We start from the raw sequence: 16,241 nt of genomic DNA on the forward strand, positions 1-16,241 counted from the left end.
TAAATTCTTAGCATGTTGGTATAATATATAACCCTCTTTCTCTGCATTTTTCTTTGTATAACTACTAATCTTGTTATCTAACAGTAATGATTATGTCAAATGTTATTGCATAAGAGATTTGTTTTCTAAAAACTAATTTTTGAAGATTTATTTAAAATTTAAAATGAAGCTATTTTCAGGCACTAAGATAAATTTCTTGACTCACTGCTTTTCTTTGGTCAAAACCTGTAATGAGCATCTCAATCTATATCAGTCTTGGATTTCATAAGTCTCAAAATTAATTGAACAACCAAAATTAGTTTTCAAATTAGAGTTAGAAATGAACTCCATGAGGGGCGCCTGGGTGGCTCAGTGGGTTAAAGCCTCTGCCTTCAGCTCAGGTCATGATCCTGGGGGCCTGGGATCCAGCCCCACATTGGGCTCTCTGCTCAGCAGGGAGCCTGCTTCCTCCTCTCTCTCTGCCTGCCTCTCTGCCTACTTGTGATCTCTGTCTGTCAAATAAATAAATAAAATCTTTAAAAAAAAAAATGAACTCCATGAGATTTCTGTTACGGGAAGTAATTTTTAAATGTACCAGAATTTGCATGTGCTTTGGTTACCGTTACATTTTCCCAAATAGAGAAGTGTAGGACATGGAAAGGGAAGAAGCAGGTAATATGGGAAACACTGCCCTGCGTTTGCTTTTCCCTCGCACTCCACAGACTTGACTCCTTGCTTTTCCTTGGTATACCTTCACCCCAAGCCAGCTCTGCTACAACAAAATAATTTTACTCTATTCTGCTTCCCAAGATCTAGCCAGGTTTCTAGGACATAGTAAGCACTTTTGAATACCCAATGACCAAAGGAAGAGAGGAAAATATGTAAATAGACCGAACATGAGAGAGGACAGGATTATACCAGGATATTTTTGACTGTAAGTTACAGAATATCAGATACTAATGGCTTAAAAATAAGGACATTTAAAATTTTACATGACACATAAGCTCAGAGTCAGGGCAGTTCTAAGGTTGGTTATGCAGCTGAACAGTATCATGGAGGACCCAGATGTTTTTCATTTTTGTACTCAGCCATCCTCAGAATATTGGTGATTTCTTCCATTATCATTGCAAGATGGATGTAGGAGTTCCAGATGTCATTCATACACTTGACCATGTCAGCAAAGAGTCAGAGTTTCTTTCTGTATCTATGGACAAAGAAAAAACCCTATCAACAGATGCTTCTAGTTGACTTCTACTCATGCCTTGGCTGACAAAGGCTACTGGGTAGATACCAACAGTGACTGGCACAGAAATGCCAGAGGAAGCAACCGTAGGGAAGGGAAGAAAGATATGCCATAGGAAAAAGAGGAGCGACAGAGGCAGGAGGAAATAGTCTGTAGTAAGTGTAATGTAGTATGGTGTGCATTCTGTACACTTACTGTATCCTTACCTGTACATACACTGCTTTATACTTTGGATGTGTATGAAGGTAATAGAATGCCATCATTTATAAAGAACAGTGTGTTTCTTTTTTTTTTTTAAGATTTAATTTATTTATTTGACACACAGAGAGAGATCACAAGTAGGCAGAGAGGCAGGCAGAGAGAGAGGGGGAAGCATGCTCCCTGCTGAGCAGAGAGCCCGATGGGGGGCTCGATCCCAGGACCCTGAGATCAAGACCTGAGCTGAAGGCAGAGGCTTAAGCCACTGAGCCACCCAAGCACCCCGAGCAGTGTGTTTCTGATCCTAGTTTTTATAGGACCATATAAATCTGGAGCTGTGATGTATATGAAATCTTAAGTACAGAATTGGTAAGTCCAACCCATGTTCTTGGAAGCTTCATTACCGTCACAGGAAGTCTTTCTCCAGCCATCCCTAGCCTTCCCCTCATTTACCATCACTTCTCTGGAGAGAATAGAAAACAGCTGAGGCTGGGATAGGGTAACAAGTCAGAAGAACAGAGTTTGCTTTCTTATTAACATTATAGAGTTCAGGAAAAGGAGGATACAGCATTCTAACAGTTATTCAAGGAAAGGATAAAATGCATGGGAATTACAAAGATAATAGACTTTTTAAAAAAAAGAACCTAAGTTTTTAATAACAGTAATTTTATTTTTTAAAAATATTTTGACAGAGAGAGCACAAGCAAGGGGAGCGACAGAGGGAGAAGTAGGTTCCCTGTTGAGCAGGGAGCCTGATATGGGGCTCAATCCCAGGACTCTGGGATCATGACCTGAGCCACCCAGGCCCTCCTATTAATAGTACTTAGGGGTGCCTGGGTGGCTCAGTGGGTTAAAGCCTTTGCCTTCGGCTCAGGTCATGATCTCAGGGTCCTGGGATGGAGCCCCACATCCAGCCCTGTATGTGATATCTGCTCAGCAGGGAGCCTGCTTCCTCCTCTCTCTCTGCCAGCTTCTCTGCCTAATTGTGATCTCTGTCAAATAAATAAACAAAATCTCTCTAAAAAAAAAAAAGTTCTTTTAAACAGTTGTAGTTTACTGGACTGTACTCTTACCTCTTAGAAAATATAAATGAAAATGAGTAAACGTATACAGATGAACTAATCTTTATACTCTCTCAAAATAAACGCAGCTCATCAGAGATCTCACTCAGTTTACAATAGGATTATATCCCAGTAAGTCCATTGTAAATTGACAATATCTCAAGTTGAAAATGCATTTGCTACACCTACCTACTGACAGTGTAGCTTAGCCTAGCCTACCTGAAACGTGCTCAAAACACTTCCATTAGCCTGCGGTTGGGCAAAGTCATCTAACATAGAGCCCAGTTTATAGTAAAGTGCTGAATATGTCATGTAATTTATTGAATACTGGACCGAAAGTGAAAAACAGAATGGCTGTGGGGGGGCAGCATGCTTGTAAATGTATTGGTTGTTTAGCCTCGTGGTCATGTGGTTGGTGGAGCTAAGGCTCGGGGCCGCGGCCCAGCATCACCAGAGAATATTGTGTGGTGTATGTATCGCTAGCCTGGGAAAAGATCCAAGTTTCTGCTGAGTGTATATTGCTTTTGCACCATCATAAAGTTGAAAAATATTAAGCCAAACCATCCTATGTTTGCCCTGTCTGTGTATATGTTCTAGGTCCCCTTAAATATGTACACATAAAGTTGATATTACCATACAACACATGTATAATTTGGACTGAGCTGAATTAAGTTACTATTATATTATCTTACTAACTAACATAAAATATGAAAATTGTATCTATAAATTACATAAAATACCGCACTTTATGCTTTCTTTCCATTTCCCTTGGGTGGGGGTGGTAGGAGAGATACAGTAATCACCTGTTTCACCTGCTGTCTTATTGATCTTAAGGCAATTGCAGCAGAATCCCAGAGAAGCTTCTGAGGAATCTGTTATATTGAGAGGTTGATATTCCAGTCTGTTGCTGTTGTCTTTTTTTTTTTTTCCAAACCATCGTCCTTTTATCTGCCTCTTGTTCTTCTGATACATATTAACTTCCCAATGTATTTCATATTTCACATTAGATTTCTTAAATTGAAATACAGTTGCTAATCATTGTAGCGTTAATTTGTAGAAGTATGTCATCTGCACTAGAGTTGAATGAGTCTGGCGCCTAATAACCTTTCATTGATACATGTTTAATAAAAGGATGAGTGAACCATTCACATGATACTAGAACTTCTAAGATAATTATAATAATTAAAGGAAAACAAATATCGGATGCTATAACCTGTATTTTCTAACATTATTCCCTTTTAGAAAATGTGATATCACCAATCTTTTGAAAAATTGAACACTGTATTTTTTTTTTAAATTAAAGACTTTAAGTGATATGCTAAATAGATAGCTTGGCTATGAAGACATAAATTGCCAAGGCACTACAAATCTGGGAAAATGAGAACATAATTTGAAAGGAAGAGATTCTAGAAATGGGTATATGTGATTTAGTAAGAGGCCATGAATACAACGAGGGGAGAATCTGTAACTAGGTATGGTGTTTTATGCTTCTCAAAAGACATTTTTTGCGTATATATTTTATGGGTCTGCCTGCTTGTTTCCAATTCTCTGTAATTTAAAATGTGTTATTTTTATAGCTGTTTGTCTTGGACATGCAAACAAATAAACATGTATATTCAAAAGATTTTATTTCTGACATGGAATGGTTAAGATAAATTTATTCCTTTATCTTTACATTAACATTTGCATACAAAATATGTTGTTCAGTTGTAGATCTCATTTTATATGTACAGTGAAAATTCACCTTTTCATCCTGAGTGAGTTAAAAAAATCTTTTAAAAGTACTATAAGATGAAAAGAATTTAAAAATTGACATTATTGGCACAAGATTCATGTTAATGTTTACTCATGTAAATAGCACAAAATACTGCCTAATTAGTGTGGTTGGTAAATTTTTGGTACTTTAATTTTCTCTGTTATTGTAAACCATGCATAAAATGCTTGCCTATTGAGAAGTGCAGAATTGTCAGAGCTTAAACAGCTGACATCTGCTTACTCTCTTAAAAAAAAAAAAAAAGAATAACAAGCCATTTCAGCCTAATCTACCTCAAATGTGTTCATGTAAATGGAGGTCCGTCTATTGACCTGTATTCTTTTCAGCTCAGGATTGGTCCACATGGTTTATGAAACCAGGAAGGCTGATTTGAAATGCAGATGTCGAGACAGTGAAGTACACCCTCCCCTTTTTTCTTTGCTGTATCTGTCAGGGTGAAAAATGGCTTGCACAAGGGTCAGTCACCCATACTCACTTAATTACTTTTCTTGGACCCACAGAACTGTCACAAGCTGTGGTGGATGCGGGAGCTGTTCCTCTTTTAGTACTCTGTATCCAGGAGCCAGAAATTGCTTTGAAAAGGATTGCTGCTTCAGCCCTCAGTGATATTTCAAAGCATTCTCCGGAGTTAGCGCAGACGGTAGTGGACGCAGGAGCTATTGCTCACTTAGCCCAGATGATCCTGAACCCTGATTCTAAATTAAAGGTATTTAAAAATAAAGTTAAAAAACAAACAAATCAGGCTTCTGATTACCTCAGAAAATAGAAATGTGTGTAGAGTAACATTATGCATTTAGGAATAATTAGAAAATTTATCATTGAAAGCAGATATGGGTATGTTATGTATTTGATCTTTTAATATGTGAGCCTTATGCTGTAAAAATCAGACAGTGGACCTATCTGGTTAAAATACGTGCAATGCTGAAAACTAGAAGTAGCACTGGTATTAACATTAATCATGAAAATAAGGAATTATGTAATGACTGAATCTCAGGGTTGGAAGGGACCTAAAGATCTTCTAGCCTGCCACTGTTTCACTGCCCTGAAAATTGCCGTATTTATCTTAGCCTTTTTTTAATAGCTCCCTAAAATTTTTTGATTCTCAGCTAATAGTTAATTATACTTTCCCATTCTAGTAGTTACATTGTATAAGATTCTAAAATTGTTAACATTAACTAAATAATGGTAAGTTCTTTGAAATGTTATCAGCATGATGCCAAAAATAAGATGCTATTTCTGCTTGATCCTTTTTGTACTATATGTATCATTAAGTAAGTATTAATTAAGAAATACTGTCATCCAAAGGTCATATTCTTTGATGATCTGCATAGATAAGAGATTTAAAGAGTCCACAAAAGAATGAAGGCATTTAATTTGGGAATTAGGGAATTTAAGTTCTAGTATCATTTTTAAGTGTCTCGGTATAAGACTAGGAATTGACAGTCTCAAGACTCCTAAAGTTCTGTCAGAAAAGTAATTGTTTTTTTCGTTCTTATAAAGGGATTTGAGTGTGTATAAAGCTGTTTGAATCAGAACTCTGCAGCGAGCTCTATATCATGTATTTTTATTTTGGTTTTTGCTTAACAGCGTCAGGTCCTTTCAGCTCTTAGTCAGATTGCAAAGCATTCTGTGGATCTGGCAGAAATGGTTGTGGAAGCGGAGATTTTCCCAGTTGTACTTACCTGCCTGAAGGACAAAGATGAATACGTGAAGAAAAATGCTTCTACTTTAATTAGAGAGATTGCAAAACATACACCTGAGGTTAAGTAAAAAAAAAAATTTTTTTTTAAATTAAGTTTTTAAAATACAGTAATATTTAGCTAGTTTTAGTTTTTAAGCAAAACATCAACTTGTTTGCAGGGCTCAAGTGCTGTGCCACAGAATCTGGTTAGCTCAGGGCTTCTCATCCTCAGCACTGTGGACATTTTAGACTAGGTAACTGTTTGTCGTGGAGGGGCTGTCCTCTACAGGACAGGGTGGATGGTCAGCAGCATCCCTGGCCTCTGCCCACCGGACTCCAGTAGCACCCCTAACCCCATCCTGATAAACATGTCTCCATATATGGGCCAGATGTTTCCCAGGGGACAAAAGGGCCCCTAGTTGTGAACCACTGGGTTATATCAATAGAATTTCAGACTAAAATCTCAGTTTCTAATAATTTCCTGCTTTCCATTCCTAGACAGTGGGTGGCATGGACTTCTGTCGTCCTTGTCATTCTGGGTCAGCTGGGAGTAGTGAGAGACAGCATGCCTCCAGGTCTGAAGAGCCCACCAGGCTCACAGCCTAGTATAACCCTCTGCTAAGTGCGTGAGCTCTCCGATGCTGAAGGAGAAGAGATGAAGCAAATCTGGGTGGATTCTGAAGTCGCATCTTTTTCTGTGTATATTTTGACTAATCAATTTCATTTCACAAAACTCATTCTTGATGTCACCTAGCGTCTTCATTTGGTTGAGATTTTTCAAGATTGAAGTGCAATCAGCTAGTAGTCATTGCTAGCAAAGGGGAGATAATTAGGCTAGAATGGTTCAAGTCTGACCCTGTCTTTTAGCACTCAGTGATTAATGTGCTTCCTACTCACACATTGTGATTGGGAGCTTCAGTGTTAACTGGTTATGAACTCGCCCTAGACTTGATGTCTAAGTGAGGAATTTTGACATCTATTGCAATAAGGATGAAAGTCGTGCTATTGATGCATGAAAAACTGAACCCCAGAGTGGTTCCTCGCAATGAGTATGTCTGCACGTTTGAAGTAGCAGGATTATTCTACTTTTCTATTCCTTAATGAATACAACAGTCTCACTAAATGATACTTCAGATTTCACCAGATGGTTTTTTAGGTCCTAAATTTTTAAAAAAAAAATGGGCAAGGTTAAAGTGAGATTTAAAGGTAATCCCATGCTTCATCATCACGATGCTCTGATTCTCCTCCCCTCCTAGCTTTCGCAGTTGATCGTTAACGCCGGGGGAGTGGCTGCCGTGATTGATTGTATTGGGTCCTGCAAAGGGAACATAAGACTGCCTGGCATCATGATGCTTGGTTATGTAGCAGCTCATTCTGAGAACCTGGCGATGGCAGTGATCATTTCCAAGGTCTGTGCTTGTTTCATTTCCTCTGATTATTGCAGTGAGGTGTACTAAGACAGAACCACACACGAATGCCCTTCCACAGAGTGTAAGATTGAACTGACCAGAGTGAAAGAATTATCTCAAGAAATTTTCAGCTTTTTTTTTTCCAAGGTTTGTTAATAAGTTTCCCAAAGCAATGCTTGAAGTAAGGTTTACTTTGCAGAAGTTTAACGTTTTAGCCAGTGTTTAATATTGACAAACTATCAACACTTCTGAGGTTTAGTATTATCTGTACTTAAATATTACGTATCTATCTCAAAAGATTGACTACATATTTATAGACATATAAAGCACACTTTGATTCAAAACAATTGTTATAGAGGCACCTGGGTGGCGCAATTGGTTGAGCGTCTGACTCTTGGTTTCAGCTCAGGTCATGATCTTGGGGTCCTGGGATTGAACCCCACATCAGGCTCTATGCTCAGTGGGTAGTCAGTCTGCTGGGTGACGCTCTCCCTCGTCCTCTGCCCCTCCTCTGCCCCTGCTTGTGCATGCGTTCTCTCTAAAATAAATAAATAGATCTTTAAAAAAAAATACAACTGTTATAAATGACATGCCTGGTACTCATTTTCATTGTTCTCTGAGGTCTATACATTATCCCCTTTCCTGTCATTTGGGTAAGAGATGACAAGGCTAGCACATCCTTTCTTTATCTACCTTCTCCCCCTCAGCTTTCATGAACTGATTTCTCTTCTTAGGTGGAGGAAATTCAGAGCACACATCAGATAGTAATGTTTTTGTTTCCTTGCTCTAGGGATTTGGCCTTATCTCAACTCGGTATTAACCCATCATGGAGGGTAGCCTTGGCACATAGTAGGTGCTCAAAAAATATTTGTTGAATGAATAAATATTGATCTCCCAAAGAATGCTTCAAAGGCTGTATGCTTACAGTGTCTCTGGCAACCCTCTAGGGTGTGGGCTTCTTATCAGCATAGAAAACCTGCTGTGTGTTAAACAGAAGTGCGAGGTTTTTTGTTTTTTTCTTTTTTATATCCCTTGCTAATCCTCAGAATAAAAAGGAACCTCAGATCTTTATTTTCTACCAATTTCTTGATAATTCTTTGCTTCACTCCCTTTTTATCCTGCGCTTTTCCTTTTGTTCTTCTATTACCAAAGACTATGATAGTGACTAGAGCAGTAGTGCTTTCTGAAGGGTCGCCATGGGGATATTATTGGGATTTTTGATTTGCAGTTCTTTTGTGCATAGAAAGCTTACACATAGGAAGAAGGATGAAAGAAGCAATTACTTTTGCTTCCTGTATTTCTTCCCTCAACTAACCAGGAGGTGCTCCCCTCCTTTGGTCTAGGGTTGCCGCTGGCCTCTCCCACCTAGTTTGCCTTTCAGTTAGTGAAGATTGGGGTGGTGGCAGCAGCAGTTTGAGGCACACCTCCAGGGCTGCATGATTCTTTCCTTGTCCTGTGCAGCCCTGTAAGGACCAGTAACCACAACTTCCATTTACACAACACTTTATAATTCTCAAAGCACATCCATGTTCCTTATCTCATTTGATAGTCATAACAATGGAGACCCATAGGTCAGAATTTGGAGGGTAGAGATAAAAGTGCCTTGTCTTCCTCTTGCCTTCATTCTTGATATATCCCGGAAGTATGGGGTTTCTGGAAAGTTGCCTTATTCTGGAAACAGATCTGACCTTTTTTGTTTTGTCAGACACACATTTTCAGTTATAAGAAAGAAGCTGATGAAGAGATATGGCCAGTTTCTTTAGGCAGTTAGTCTTACTGAAAACTGAATTTTAAGGTGGACAAAGAGAAAATATGCATAATTATTTGGTTTTTGCTGTGGTAGCCTGACCTTTTGATACTGGCTTTTGTGATACTAAATTTAAGGTGATAATTATTATAGTCTCAAATTCATTACAAAATTATGCCTATATAGAATCTGGAATAATAATTTGAGTCTTCCTTGGGAATATAAAATGTGGTGTATTTGAGATCCTTTAGTTAATTCTGTTTTTATTATTGAGATAAAATTGAAGCCTGTGCAACATATAAGTACATGATATCTGGGTAACAAAAGTAATCATTGCTATTTTGATATTTTAATCATGTTAAAATGGGCAAAACTATAATTTAAAAGTTGGCCAAAATAAATGAAAATTATTTACTATTTCAGGAAAGGTTTTAGTGAATCTATTTCATCTAAAATTTACTTAAATAGGGTTCTTGCTCATTCATTTGATTTTGGATAGTAGTTATTTTGTTCTCAGATCTATTATACTCGGTAAAGGGCATTTTTTAAAAAAGGATTCTAAATTAACTTTTTAAACGAAGGACAATAAAAGGTTTAAAATCCTAAACAATTTTATTTTGTCACAGTGGAATCTAGTTTTGCCTGTAATATACTAGTCTGGGGCATCTGTTATTTGGTTAAATGCCTCTCTATTTGGGGAGTAAATGCTAGCAGAGATAGTTTAGTTGGATTGTTACAGATAATTAAGGTAAATTAGTTCTAGTCATTTTATTGACTTGAAAAATGACAGCCCCTGTGATGTGCTCATTTATTGAACCGTTTAGGAAAAAAGGGATCAAGGACAAAATGATTTCTTCTAATGTTTGAGAGACATGGAAGACTCTTTAATCCTGCTCTAGATTCATAAGACTTGCTCTTTTGATCAACGCTGCAGGGTGTGCCCCAGTTGTCAGTCTGCTTGTCAGAAGAACCAGAAGATCATATTAAGGCTGCTGCGGCTTGGGCCTTAGGACAGATTGGGAGACACACTCCAGAGCACGCCCGGGCTGTTGCAGTCACAAACACCTTGCCGGTTCTGCTTTCATTGTATATGTCAACAGAAAGTTCCGAGGATCTTCAAGTAAAAGTAAGTGGTTAATTTTTAACAGTTGTACTAAGATTTGTTAGATTTGACTCATTCTTAAAAATGAGTCTTAAATGTTTTCATTATCATTATGGGTAATATTGATTTTTTTAGTCAAGAAATAAAAATATAGGGGCGCCTGGGTGGCTCAGTGCGTTAAAACCTCTGCTTTCAGCTCAGGTATTGATCCCGGGGTCCTGGGATCGAGTCCCGCATCGGGCTCTCTGCTTCCTGTTTGGCAGGGAGCCTGCTTCCTCCTCTCTCTCTTTGCCTGCATCTCTCCTACTTGTGATCTCTGTCAAATAAATAAATAAATAAATAAATAAATAAATACAAATATATCAGAAGAACTGAGGTAGCTTTTCTTTTAAAATGGGTTACCCTTATCTCTAACAGTGACATATTTTAAAGAAAGTTCTCTGTAGGTGCATAGTGGTTTGTAAAATGAATGTCTGGTTTTTCATTCTATATTCATATTGACTTTCCTTATGGAATAGGAATTGAATAGCAGGAGTTTGGAGGTGAATTAGAACTTTAGTCCAGTTAACATTTGAAAACTGCGTCCAGAGGAATTTAAGGTGCTTGTGAAAGGCATAATGGTCAGAGGGTATTCCTGAAGCTATGATCTACCTCTCCTAAGTCTGTTTGATCATTTAATTATATGTTTTGTGTTTGTTCCTTAAAAGAAAAATGTCCATAAATTCACTAAGTTAAACATTTTAAAATCATGTGTTTTTTTAAGAAGGAAGGTTTCTTAAAAAAACATTAATGGCTACGAGAATGATTCACAAAACATAAATTTAATTAGGATGGGTTTTTAAATAATTTTAGAATTTCAAAGAAAGAAAAAAATGTTTCCCAGCATAACTCCCTTAAGAAAACATGTACCTTTCTTTGAAAGTAGTTTTTAGAATTGACTTGGACTGAGGAAAGAGGACAGAAAAGATAATAATAATTCAAAATAAAATTAACAAGAGTAAGTTAAATGACATTTAAATTTAGTTAAAACAATAAATTAGCAAATAAGAAAGCACATTTGCTGAAGCAATGTTATTTTATTTTATTTTTTGGTTTTCTTTTTCTTTTTCTTTTTTTAAAAGATTTTATTTATTTATTTGACAGAGAAAGATCACAAGTAGGTAGATAGGCAGGCAGAGAGAGAGGAGAAAGCAGGCTTCCTGCCAAGCAGAGAGCCCGATGCGGGACTCAATCCTAGGACCCTGAGATCATGACCTGAGCCAAAGGCAGAGGCTTAACCCACTGAGCCACCCAGGCGCCCTGCTGAAGCAATTTTAGATGGTATAGTAAGGCAGGAAGTTTATTTGAACTATATAGCTGAGGAACTCTGAAACTTTTATAGTGAGTCATTTATTGGATTTATAAATTTTATAGAAATGAATTTATGTTTATTTGGTTATGTTTACAGGTTATTTTTCTATAGCTTCATTGAGGGAATTTCTACCATTAGCATTTTTTCAATTTTTGTAAGACTTTCTAGATCAATGACTTAATAGATTTGAGGCTTCCCTTACATTTCTCCACAGTGTTCAGTGTATTCCTTTGCAAAGTTTGGTAGAGAATAAGTTGACAATATGTTAAGGCCTTTCCCTGTTTAAGAATTCTGTGATTCTTTGACTTTCTGGTGAGAAACCACAATTACATTTCCAGTTTTGAGTTGTCCAAGTACAACTGATTTACATACATATAATTTTAACTTATTGATGTAGTTCACTTTTCGCCTCATATTTCTTTAACCCATTTATCATGCTTGCCTTTTCAACCTCCCACTTCCCTCTTCATTCCCGCCCCCCCCTTCTCCTGTTCGTTCCTCCTCCCTCCTTTCTCTGGTAGTCCAATGACTGTGGTCTTCTCTGCAGGGTCTCTGCAGGTATAAGCTGTGCACAAAATAGAGTAGTAATCATATTCAACTTCTAGATTATCAGGAGGTAAATTATTAATAGTCTCTATCACTTTCAGATTCCTGTGTGTATCAACTTTTATTTTCCTTGAAGTTTTAGAAAATAAAGGAATATATCAGATGTAGCATGAATAATTAATAGTGGAATCAATAGTAATTACAGGGTTTTTTTTAAGATTTTATTTATTTATTTGACAGAGAGAGATCACAAGTAGGCAGAGAGAGAGAGGAGGAAGCAAGGAAGCAGGCTTCCTGCAGAGCAGTGAGCCCGATGTGGGGCTCGATCCCAGGACCATGGGATCATGACCTGAGCCAAAGGCAGAGGCTTTAACCCACTGAGCCACCCAGGCAACCCTAGTAATTACAGTTTGAGAAACTCTTGCAAATGGTGTCTTAGGTAGCACTAAATGCTTTTTATATACTACTAAGTTTATGTAACTTGGTTTTTAATGAATTATTATGCTGTTTTGTCATATAAATATCACTAGAGTAAAATAAGTTTGAAAACTTCACCCTTTGAAGTAAGATCATTTTTATTATGTTTAACAGTTTAACAAAAGTAGTTTTACTAAAACATTCAGGTTTACTAATAGAAGTTAAGGTTCCATCTGTCTATATTTGATAAAATATTTACTTCCAGGAAATATAATGGGTAGTAAATTAAAAAGTGGGATCTTTATTAATCATTATCCTGTCAGCAATCCTTCCAAGGCTTTAAGTCCATCCAAATATTTTCTTATTGTAGGGACTTGATTATTATTTTTGCTTCCCCAAGGTTTCTTGGATTCCAACGTTTGTTGTTTTAAAGGCTTTAGTGTGAAAGTCCAAGTCTGTTTGATTTGACATTATCTCAGTAGGGAAAAATGTATCCAAGAGCTTTAGGAACTGTCTAATGGTATTTCTCATTTGTCACTCTGTGGCAGCTTTCAAATTAAAGGCCATGTTGAAGTTCATTTTGTCCCAAAGGCATGTCAGCTTCTGTAAGCATTCTCTAATTGGTTCTGATCCAGGAGAACCAATGAGCAGTCCCTTGGAATTGCTTGCATGTTTTCACATAGCTTTATATCTGCCTGCACCTTATTGAAAATGGGGAAAAAATCCATCTTTTATCTAATAAGCTCACCTACATATATTTGAAAATATTCACACAATTGCATTTTCATTTATTTTGATTTAGAGGCATCATATTGAAATGGTCTATCTTAGTTTGGCATTTGAGTAAGTTCATTCTATTACCTTAGTTATGAAAGTATTTCTAAGATTATTTGATTTAATAATTGTGTTCTTGTCATCATGGTTGCTTCCCTTCATTTTTTAACAGCTTTATTGAAATGTAGTTCATATGTCATACTGTTCACCCCCTTAAAGTGTATAATTCAATGGTTTTAGTATATTCACAGATGCAACCCTTGCCACAATCTAATTTTAGAACCTTTTCATCCCATCTCTCCCCCCCCCCCGCCCCGGTCTAGCAGTCACTCCATACCTTCCCTGCTTAGCCTCAGGCAGCCATTAATTTACTTTCTGTCTTTGGGGATTTGCCTCTTCTGGACATTTCATTTAAATGAAATCATACATTATAAGTGGTCTTTTGTGGCTGGCTTCTTTTCACTTAGTGTAAGTTTCAAGGTTCACCCATGTTGTAGTGTATTTCAGTATTTTGTTCCTTTTTATTGCCAAATAATATTCCATTGTATCACTATACTACATTTTGTTTACCCATAGACCAGTTGATGGATATTTGGACTGTTTCTACTCTTTTGATTATGATAAATAATGCTGCTAAGAACATATTTGTACAAGTTTTTGTATGGATGTATGTGGATGTACATTTTCATTTCTCTTGGGTACAAACCTAGGAGTAGGATGGGTAGGTCAAACAATAACTCTTTTTAATATTTTGAGCAACCACCAAACTGTTTTCCAATGTGACTGCACCATTTATAGTCCCACTAGCAAGGTATGAGGGTTCCAATTTTTCCACATTCTTATCAAGACTTGTTATTGCCTTTTTATAAAAAATTGTAGCCAGGCTAGTGGGTGTGAATTGGCATTTCACTGTGATTTTGATTTGCATTTCCTTGATGGTTAATGATGTTGAAAAATCTTTTCATGTGCTTATTGGCCATTTGTATATCTCCTTTGGAGAAATGTCTAATCAGACCCTTTGTCCTTTTTTAATTTGGGCTATTCTGTTTTTATTATTGAGTTGTAAGTGTTCTTTATATATTTTGAATACAAATCCTCATCAGATGTATGATTTATGACCATTTTCTTCCATTCAATGGGTTATTATCACTTTATTGATCATATTATATGTAGCAAAAATCTTTAAAATTGTAAAAGTTGCAATTTATTTATTTTTTCTTTTGTTGTTTGTACTTTTGGAGCTTTATCTAAAAAGACTTTGCCTAACCCAAAGTCGTGAAGATTTATTCTGATGTTCACCCTTCCTTTTATTTTTTAATTTTAAATTTTGGGGGGGGCTTTGAAAGGAAGAGAAGGATCATCTTTTTTTTTTTTTAAGATTTTATTTATTTATTTGACAGAGAGAGAGAATACAAGCAGGGGGAAGCGGCAGAGGGAGAGGCAGGCTTCCTGCTGAGCAGGGAACCCTATGGGGGACTCAATCCCAGGATGCTGAGATCATGACCTGAGCCAAAGGCAGATGCTTAACGCCTGAGCCACCCAGGTGCCCTGAGAGAGATAATCTTAAGCAGGCTCCATGCCCAGCAAAGAGCCCCATTCAGACCTTGATCTTACCACCTTGAGATCATGACTTGGGCCAAAATCAATAGATCCTTAACCAACTGAGCCACCCTGGTGCTGCACCTCCCTTTCCTTTTAATAAGTGTAACTCTTTGGGCCAGAATGCTTTCAGAACAAAATTAACTTTTCAATAAGAAACATTCATTGTGGGCAGTTTTCATTAAAGATCATCCATTAAGGCAAGCAACAATGGATAAGTTTTGTTATTTCTTTCATTTTCTGTAAAAAAACAATTGAAATCATACCAAGAATTTGCATCGTATTGACACTTTTAGTTTGTTAATTTCTATTCTTATGTGTGTCAAGAGATTAAAAAATAGTGTTGCTAGTTACTTAACGTGATTTTTACAATCTCTTTTATCAAAATGGAAAGAGTCACTTTTCAGAAATGACAGAAAATGAATGAATGTAGAGCTTACATGCTATGATACTTTATAGGAAAACCAGGCTAAACCCAAGTTGCCCTGAATAGACAGCTCGTAACTCCTTCTCTGACATCATCATTTATTTATACGTATCTAAGGATAAAGACTAACTACTAAATGCTATGACAATTAGAAAAATTCATAATTTGTTATTATTTCAAAGTAATATATTACTTGATTTACTGAAATAGGAAAATAAAAGAGTGTGTTTACCCCATATAAATTCTCTATGAAGTTGTAAGAACTGTTTTATTTTGCTCAGTGCCATAAATAACCAAACATAAGGCACATTTTCTAAAGGCTAATGAATTTTAAACCCAACATATGACATGATCTTATGTATAGAAAATCCTAAGGAATACAGACACACATGTACAAAATTACCAGAATTACTGAGAGTTCAGGATTACCAGAAATATGATCAATATAAAAAATCTGTCATATTTTCATATGCTAGTAATGAACAATTCAAACGTGTGTGGTGCCAGGCTGGTTTAGTCAGTAGAACATGCAACTTTTAGTCTCAGGGTCATGAATTCCAGCTCTATGTTGGGTGTAGAGATTATAAATAAGTAAACTGGAAAAAAACAAATATGAAATATGAAATTAAGACAACCCAAATGTTTATCAACTGGTAATAGATAAACAAAATGTGATAATATCTCTATAATGGAATACTATTTGACAATGAAAGGAATGAGGCACTGATACATGCTATAGCATGGATGAACCCCCCAAACATTATACTTAGTGGAAGAAGTCAAACTCAAAAGTTCCCTTACTGTATGATTCCATCTACATGAATTACCCATATATAGAGACAGAAAATAGGTTGGCAATTGCCCAGGGCTGGTGGGGGGGTGTGACTACAGATCGAATGATGTTCCTTGTTGGAATGATGAAGATGTGCTAAA

General features: G+C 36.7%; 1 protein-coding gene across 2 annotated transcripts in view; it reads left to right on the top strand.

Annotated features, from left to right (window-relative positions):
* Positions 1 to 16,241, top strand: part of SPAG6 (sperm associated antigen 6) — a 62,551-nt gene that overhangs the window by 35,371 nt on the left and 10,939 nt on the right. The window contains exons 5-8 of one of the 2 annotated variants that reach the window (XM_044228271.1): positions 4,756 to 4,961; positions 5,843 to 6,016; positions 7,193 to 7,345; positions 10,027 to 10,218. In XM_044228271.1, the coding sequence (XP_044084206.1) occupies positions 4,756 to 4,961; positions 5,843 to 6,016; positions 7,193 to 7,345; positions 10,027 to 10,218 (725 nt within the window). The remainder of the gene's footprint in view (positions 1 to 4,755; positions 4,962 to 5,842; positions 6,017 to 7,192; positions 7,346 to 10,026; positions 10,219 to 16,241) is intronic. The other variant, XM_044228272.1, reaches the window with a different exon arrangement.

The sequence above is a fragment of the Neovison vison genome, chromosome 12 (genome assembly GCF_020171115.1).
Source record: "Neovison vison isolate M4711 chromosome 12, ASM_NN_V1, whole genome shotgun sequence".
NCBI lineage: Eukaryota > Metazoa > Chordata > Mammalia > Carnivora > Mustelidae > Neogale > Neogale vison.